At 45.1% G+C, this 8714-nt stretch overlaps 1 protein-coding gene and 1 long non-coding RNA gene across 3 annotated transcripts in view; one reads left to right on the forward strand and one right to left on the reverse strand.

Moving 5' to 3' along the window:
- The window catches only part of LOC109513030 (probable nuclear hormone receptor HR38), a 10336-nt gene extending 1914 nt beyond the window's left edge, over positions 1-8422 (forward strand). Inside the window, exons 1-7 of one of the 2 annotated variants that reach the window (XM_019865231.1) lie at positions 965-1045; positions 1277-1985; positions 2931-3060; positions 4342-4505; positions 4585-4787; positions 5069-5247; positions 6615-8422. In XM_019865231.1, coding sequence (XP_019720790.1) covers positions 1287-1985; positions 2931-3060; positions 4342-4505; positions 4585-4787; positions 5069-5247; positions 6615-6865 — 1626 coding nt within the window. In that variant the 5' untranslated portion in view covers positions 965-1045; positions 1277-1286 and the 3' untranslated portion in view covers positions 6866-8422. Of the gene's footprint in view, positions 1-964; positions 1046-1276; positions 1986-2930; positions 3061-4341; positions 4506-4584; positions 4788-5068; positions 5248-6614 lie in introns of those variants that run through there. The other variant, XM_019865230.1, reaches the window with a different exon arrangement.
- LOC109513031 (uncharacterized) lies at positions 3855-4767 on the reverse strand. Its single transcript, XR_002167642.1, has 3 exons — positions 4651-4767; positions 4211-4490; positions 3855-4116 (listed from the first exon to the last, which is right to left on the reverse strand). It is a non-coding gene; the product is annotated as an uncharacterized LOC109513031 (long non-coding RNA).
- Positions 8423-8714: the final 292 nt, after the last annotated feature.

Genomic DNA, 8714 nt, shown 5'->3' on the forward strand with positions numbered 1-8714 from the left:
CGGCTCATGGATGCCAGACCCGGGCCACTGCAGGACCGTCATTCATTGCGGTATGTGGGCCGAGTGTCGTGCCGTGTCCACGCCAGAGCTGGGCCAGACCAATTTTGCTGACTGGGTAGTGTTCTACCGTGCTACTTGAAGTGCTCCTCCTCGAGGCAAGAAAGAAGACCAATGAACGATTCTGTATTTGCATAAGGGGAAAACAATGTAACCGTTCTGCCTAGAATGGAAACGTAGTGAGTGAGTGAAAGTAGCTCATTCCGAACTGCGTTGGCCAAAGAGAGTGCCTTGATGATAACAATAATCATAACATGATTATGATGATGATACAGTCCATTGAGAGAGTTGATTGTTTGACGATATTTGGCTGATGAGGTCTGGTGTTTTTTTCTGCATTGGGGGTGCTACATAAGTTTTCGTGAATGAAACTGCCGGTAAAGATGAAATGATGGCTGCTTATCAACAAGTCAACTAAAAGCAGGCGACCTCGTCACGTACACAGCACCTCAAGATTTGATTTCCAACGGGGCGACTGGTTCATGGTGTCCCCACTAAAAATACAACTTTGTTCAATATGCGTGCCACGCGCACTGCACGATCCAAGCTTTTATTAAATGCTTTGGACACTTACAACCCGAGTTACGATGTAGTATTATTATGTATTTAAACTTTATGATGATGAATTGTTATTAGCAATATCATTATTATAATGATCATGAACTGGCCCATGGGGTATGGTGAGCAACTGGTTAGTATGTGCGCCTCACAGTGCAGAGATGCGAGTTCAATTCCGACTCCGTTTGCATGTTCCCCCCCCCGTGCCTGCGTGGGTTTTCTCCGCAGGCACGCTGGGCAGGTTTGTGGAACACTCTAAATTGTCCCTAAGTGTGAGTGTGAGTGAGAATGGTTGTTTGTCTATGTGTGCCCTGTGATTAGCTGGCAGGCAGTTCAGGGTGTACCCCGCCTACTGCCCAAAGACAGCTGGAATAGGCTCCAGCACGCCTCGCGACCCTTGTGAGGATAAGAGGTCTACTGCCTATTTCTTGTGGGTTTAACTTATTCTAATGCCTCTCTATATTGACACACCTTACGAAGAAAGTAGATGATCTGCTCACGGTATCAATGCAATAACCATGTAGCATGTATGTAGTAGGTTTAGGGATGATCAACCATCTACATTATTGTCAGAAATTGAGGGACCTACTGATGATCTGCTTGTGGTCATTTTATTGTTGAGTCAGACGGTGTCCTAACAGTTGTCTTTGTCCTTTGCCAGTTTTGCAGCCATGACTTGCATCCACCCCCTGCAGCACGGTTCCCAGCCCTACGACAACAACCTAGGCAGCTTGGAGCCTCACAGCCCGGACTTGTACTCCAGGCTGTTGGTGGATCCAGCCGCCCCGCGGAACCACCCATGCACCCCGTGCCTGCCCAGCGTCGGCACTCAGGCGGGCACTTTTGATGCCTACACGTGCCCGACGAGCGCAGGCCAGGAGAGCCCGTTCAGGCTGGATGAGCTCCAGGTTTACGGCTGCTACCCTGGCACCCTCATGTTCACTTTCCCGGATGAGACCGTCTCGTCTTGTGGCTCAAATGATTTCGCTGAATCCATCCCCAGCTTCCAAAATCAGCATACGCCCGCCTGGAACTCTTACTCACCTAGTCCAGGATACTGGGCAGCTGAGGAGATCCCAGCACCGCATGTGCCGTCCTTCTTCACGTTTCCTGCGGGGACTGCAGACAATGTATCTCCTCTGGGGCAACCCCACCTCGATGCTCTCGCCGAAGCGTCCTCACTTACCTTCCCTGCGCTGCCCATGGAGCGGGCGTGCGGCCTGGATGAAGCTGACCACTCGGAAGGGACTTTGCCACTGAAACTAAAAAGGCTGCGAGGGAACGTGGGCTGCTGCGCCGTCTGCGGGGACAGCGCCTCCTGCCAGCACTACGGCGTTCGCACCTGTGAGGGATGCAAAGGCTTTTTCAAGGTAACCATATATGCACAGTGTCTCACAAAGCCATTTGAGGGTCATTTTTAGATACAACCATTCCATGGTGGCAGCAAACTCAACTCACTTCAAAATAAGCAGCAGTTTGGCAAATAGTAAACAATTGATCAAAAAAGAGGCTTCAACCTCCGCCACTCGCTTAATGCGAAAAATTAATGGGAAATTCATTGACCCGCTAACGAATAGTATTGCAAGCCTTTAAGCAACGGGTATTTGAACAGACAATGGGGCAACACATGTTGGAATAAAATGTATCAGTACTCACTGGCATACATTCTTTATCCTCTGCTGTCATCCATCCATCCATTGTCTGATACGCTTCTCCTCACTAGGGTCACGGGCGTCCTGGAGCCTATCCCAGCTGTCTTCGGGCGGTGTGCCATGACATTTTGCTTAGATAAAATATGTGCCTCGGCTCAATAAAAGTTGGGAAACATGGCACAAGAATGGGGTGGCTTGGTGGTCGACTGGTTAGCGCGTCGACCTCGCAGTGCAGAGGTGCAGGGTTTATGTGAAGTTTGCATGTTCTCCCGTGCCTGCATGGCTTTACTCCGGTTTCCTCCCGCATTTCAAGAACGTGCATGGCAGGTTCAAGGAACACTCTAAATTGTCCCTTGGTGTGAGTTTGAGCGCGGATGGTTGTTTGTCTCTGTGTGCCCTGCGATTGGCTGGCAACTCGTTCAGGGTGTCCCCCGCCTACTGCCTGAAGACGGCTGGGATAGGCTCCAGCACGCCCGCAGCCACTGTGAGGATAAGTGGATTAGAAAATGGATGGATGGGTGGCACAAGAAAGATGTGTGTCACTAAGTTGTGAACATTTTTAGTTTTCGTTACTGCACACCTGCAGTCAGAAACTGCCACAGAGTAGCAGCCCGTTGATCGCTGCTCACTTTAACGAGACAAATGTTTCTTTTGATTGGCTAGCGGACGGTACAAAAGAATTCCAAGTATGTTTGCCTGACCAACAAGGACTGTCCCGTGGACAAGAGGAGGAGGAATCGCTGCCAGTTCTGCCGATTCCAAAAGTGTCTGGCTGTAGGAATGGTCAAGGAAGGTGAGTTCAGACCTCGGGACAGGAAGTGCGCTAAACTTGAGAGTAAAAATCTTTAACGCAATACATTTTTTGACAGAGAAACCCCTGCCCTCACTCATACATTCAAGTTGGCGATCTTAAACTCAAGCATTTTGCTTTACTTTCAAGTACATTCCAGAACAGTGGAAATTCTCAAATATCACTGGCCAAAAGTAAACAGGCTGGCACTTTCATCGTGCCATTTCTGCCATGTAAACAATTGAGAGAGAGAGAGAGAGAGAGAGAGAGAGAGAGAGAGAGAGAGAGAGAGAGAGAGGGAGAGAGAGCAGTTTTGCGAGGTCTAAAGAAAGTGTAGCTTTTTGTGAAAACAATCAAGTTGGAGAAAAACACAATCAGCGACGCTGGACGATAGAAATTCCGTTTTTCCTCCAAGTCAGCAACCATTTTCTGTATCTGTTTTCATCATGGTCCTGGGCCTAAATATGAAATATTCATAAAAGCTTTATTCTCCGACTCTTGCAGGGACCTTTCCTTAACATAAGGCACCCAGGTGCTTCCAGATGGCACAAACTGAACTGAAAATGAAAACAGTCGTGTTTCGGGTTGCACCGCCAGATTGCGACAATTTTATACAATAACTAAACAATTGGCGACAGGCGATTTCAAGTGGTAGAACTCCAGTGATGCCAGCAACATGTTCTTTCATAATGTATTCCTCGAATATTACCAAGGAGGATTGTAAATTGAGTTTATTTTTTAAAAAGGTGCACACAGAAGAAGGCAAAACATACGAGCCACTTCCACGGGGACAGACCAGCAACCAAATCTGTGTCGGTCTTTTCTCACACGTATGTTGGAAATGTTTGCTCGGTTCATCTTTGACTACCTAATGGTTAGCCTTCAAGTACACTGCAGCGTGCCATCCATTTCAGCGTCAAAAGAGCGTGTCAATTTATTAGCCGAACCCGCGGTAATCATGTTACTGTGTCTGAGTTTCCACCACGTCTATTTTTAAATCACTTTACCTGTCGCCCTCATTTAAAATCCTCTACTCGACTGAGACTTTCCGCTTCCAAGCTATGACAGTCGAGAAGGCGGCTAAAATGATCATTCTAGCCATTTCGCATGTTTTCTCAATGGCTCGGCCATGTCAAATGAGACGTTTGCTCACAATTAGAAGCATTCCTCTTTTGCCATCAGCAAGTGCGCGTGACGTCATGCTGAAAAAGTCTGTTGGATCGAGATTACGTTGTGATGGGGCGCCTCATGTTTTGACACGAAACATTTTCCTCCTATTTCCAGTTGTGAGGACCGACAGCCTGAAGGGTCGCAGAGGTCGCCTGCCCTCCAAGCCAAAAGTAGTCCAGGAAGCGTCGCCCGCAGTGTCTCCAGTCAGCATGATCGCGTCTCTTGTGAGGGCTCAGATCGACTCCAATCCCAACGAAGAACACCTGAATTATTCCAAAGTAATAAAACGATGTTTGCTTTCTTCCACTCGCACGGGTGACCCATCTTTTTAAACATGTCCATCATGTATTCTTCTAGTCCGAAGCAATAGACATCGGCGCAAACCAGAAAGAGGAGGCGAGTGACGTCAAAGAGTTCTACGACCTGCTGACAGCCTCCATGGAGGTGATCAGGAAGTGGGCCAAGAGCATTCCGGGTTTCTCGGATTTCTGCTCGCCAGATCAAGAGCTGCTCCTGGAGTCAGCCTTTGTCGAACTCTTCATCCTTCGTCTTGCGTACCGGTGAGCCGTCCACCTTCGGATTGTGTGAAGTGAATTCAGAGATCTGTTTCTAAATACATCCGACATGTTTGAAGATAATTGCCAAAAACATGCAAAGACTGAGAACAATGTGGTACTTTTTCGCTAGAATCAAACTTACATTTGATGAACATTGACGATGACACTTCTCGTACTTCACTGTCGGTCACTATGGTGGTACATAATGCGGAGAGCCAAATCTATTTCCAGGTGGTACTTGGTGTGAAAACCACTGTTTGACACACCGAAATGTTTTTTCCAAGGTCAAACCCCGAAACGAACAAGTTGGTCTTCTGCAACGGCAAAGTGCTTCACAAAACGCAGTGCGTCAGAGGCTTCGGTGACTGGATCGACTCCATCTTGGAGTTTTCCCGAGGCCTCCATCGCATGAAACTTGACATCTCCTCCTTCTCGTGCCTCACGGCACTGGTCATCATCACGGGTAGGCGCTTCTAACGCACTGACTCCTTTCGCAATGGTTTTTATGAGGTCTCGGGTTTCACCAACAGAGCACAGTACAGGACAGTTATGCAACACGAGGATTGACACAACAGATGTGTGACAAAATTGAACACGAGCTCATTCAGAGCACACACGAGACGTGCAAACATTCGCATATGACGCCGGACTAAACCTCACCACAAAGGAGGTTTACTTTTTGTAAGAACCTTTTTGTCATGGGTTACTTATTCAAACGAGGATATGGCCAAAACGTGAATAGCCCAAAATCAAATTGATGCTCACTATACTGTGCTGTTTTCCTCGAATAATAGGTCCCCTAATCCCCATCACCCCCCAAAAAAAGAATCGGTGAATAAGAGAATCCATGAATGCCAAACCACAAATACGTTGGAGTCCACTGTACTATGAAATGCACTCCAATTTGGGGGGATGATTTCTAAAGCTGTCTTATACCAGGTACCTGAGTCTCAATCACTGCAGGAACCTAGAGCTTGTCATTCCATACACGCCTTCCTAAGTGCAAATAGGTCTCAAGCCAAGGTAACAGAAGGTCACAAGATAGCACTGTTCACTCCATTTCTATTCTTGTTGTGACACTCTGATAACGTCAAATAATTGGTAGCCCCAAACGCTCCTGAAAAAGTTTTTTTTTTTTTTTTAAACAACAAAATCAGCCGTTAAAATATTGCGGGTGGCGCATTTTGTCCAATTTCGTTGTTGGAATTTCCTCCATTCATCTCATCAATACTTGGAAATGATAAAAAAAATTCTTCAACTTCTAAGCTACATGAAAACTTGAGCGCCTTCTTTCAAATCTCATCAGTTAGCAATGTGCAGTTAGCTACACCTCAAAAGTACATGCTCCGTTTGGATCGTCCGCACGGCCGCTTTGGAGTGCGCGCATGTCATGCAGAGAAAGGCAAAAGAGCACGGTCAAATATATTTTTTAAAGTCTGATGTGACAGCCAGCACTTGGGCCACTTTAGAGTGCCTCATTGTCGCAATGTGGACAAGCTCCGTGACAAGCCAATGGGAGATATTGCATACATCAAAGGCTTTCCTGCAACCTGTAAACTGATAACATGGTAAGCTGTCCACTGTAGTGACCACTGTCCCTGAAAGGGTTGAATGGAGAGATTTTCATGGCTTAAAGTTTAACAGTGTAGCTATGTGCCGGCGTAAGAAAGATGCATGAATCCAATCAACAAGGTTGTAGAAGTGGGATTTAATTATGTATAATTCAAATTTGGCAGGGTTATTAACAACACTCAAAAGGTCCAAGACATATTTATGTTCACCTCACCGGGACTCATATTGATGTTTTTTGGTTTGTTTGTTTTTTGGCAGAGCGACATGGTCTCAAAGAACCAAAACGCGTGGAGGACTTGCAGAATCAGCTGGTTAACAGTCTTAAAGATCACGTGTCGGACTGCCCGTCGTCGCGTCCCAACTATTTGTCCAGATTGCTCGGGAAGCTGCCTGAACTCAGGACGCTGTGCACTGAAGGCCTCCAGCGCATCTTCTACCTTAAATTGGAAGGTCTGGTCCCGCCGCCACCTATTGTGGACACCATTCTGATGGATTCCTTCCCATTTTAAATGGAAGGACTGAGACAGCACACGTGGAGTCAAAGACAAAGTGCGACCCTAATTTGAGGGTTCTTTCTGAATCATGTTATGTGATGAGGGACAATAAACAAAGCAGCTCACAGACCAAAGTGCTGACAGTTTTCCACTCAAGCTGCAATGAATGGAATATCTGATGGAGGCAAGATGGAAGGATTGTCCGAACACTGACAAACCACACATTGGGTTGCAAAAATTCTGTGAATTTTTCTAGTGGGAAACATTCTATGGAAACTAACAGGAATTTATGAGGAAAATGGGAACAAAGCAGGAATGAAAACAAATTGAAGGATCGTTCTCAATGGGGAATTTAATTAGAGTTGGGGAAAATATCTTCTGAGTATAATCCTATTTTAGGGCCGGTTCCCACATAAAGATAATTTCTATAAGATGTGTGATTTTCTCTGGATAATTTGCTCCAAAAGGAGTTGGACCGACAATCTTAAATATAAAACGTGTTAAATATTTACGACCAAAAACCGTCATGTGTGTGCGGAAAGCAGACTACTTACTGTACTGTGTCGGCAAGCATAGCACCTTGCTGGATGAACAGGAAAGTGGCAGTCAATAAAACAAAATACGTCCTACCCATGTAGGCAACAAGAATTTTCCAAAGCAAGACCTTTGTTGATGACCGCGCTTTTTTTTTCAATGCTCCCGCCTACCGTACTTTTAGGGAAAAACTTGGGGAACATCGGCGCATCAGCAGAACTGTCATTTCATTTTTGTAAGATAACGTGATCACACAAGATTTCTGCCTCTGCCTGCTCGGAGTTTAGATTATTGGAACACAAATACGACCAAAATTGTTAAATGTCTGATTGTTTTTAACCTTCATGTGATCTTTTAAGATTTGAAAAATCCTTCTGTGACGACCAGGCCTAAAAAAAAACCCAACAGATTTCATGCTGATGGCACCCTGATTTATGAGTGCCCCAATTCTTGAGTATTTCCAGTTGCTTTCTTGAATTTGTGCTTTGTGTTGTGAGCCAAAATTTGAGGTATGATTGTGCTTGGGAACTAAATTGGAGCGGTGAAGGTACTGCAATGCCCTCGCATGTGGGCAAGGAGAGCTTGCTCTGTTTTGCATGAGTGTCTGCTTTTGATAACATTTTTCCGCCCCCAAACCAAAACAACAACGGCACGTTTGTGGAACATTGACAATCAAATCGCATTCAAAGACAGCGGGCCTTTTTCAATTATTTAGATTGGTCAATAATTTGTCAATGAAATAAATAAATAAACATTGAAAGAGTTAAAACACTGAGGAGTTACCAATGGTATAGATTTTTGAACAAATATGAAATTTGCCAAATTTGGACATGGGAGATTTTCGGCTCATCACCCTCAATTCCTAGTTACTTCCCATAATTCCCACAGAAAGTTTCCAGTATTGCCAAAAATCCTTTACATTAAGTTCTCATGAATATGTAATGGAAATGTACTGGAAATTTTCCAGCCTTCTGCAACCTTGTGTTGACCTGTTTTTTTTTTTTTTTTTTTAATGTAGCTTTTGTTGTTGGGACAAGTAACCATTGGCAATGGTTTGACGTTCACTCACATCATAAGGCATCAGTCTTGGTGAGGTCCAAGTGGTCCCCGCCATAATTATTCATATCATTCATGTATCATGAATGGACTTGGAGCAGCTAACATACTGTGTCTTATGCATTATTTTGCAAATGTTTCTGTATTTTTCTGCACTTCAGCTTGGAATAAAATGTTCCATTTTCTAGTCAAGATTCTTTGTTGATTTCAAGTGAAATATTTTGAATGACATTAGTCGCCTTTCAGGTGAAATTTGTGGATAAACCTTAAATGT

This window comes from Hippocampus comes, unplaced genomic scaffold (genome assembly GCF_001891065.2).
Source record: "Hippocampus comes isolate QL1 unplaced genomic scaffold, H_comes_QL1_v1.1 scaffold124, whole genome shotgun sequence".
Classification (NCBI taxonomy): domain Eukaryota; kingdom Metazoa; phylum Chordata; class Actinopteri; order Syngnathiformes; family Syngnathidae; genus Hippocampus; species Hippocampus comes.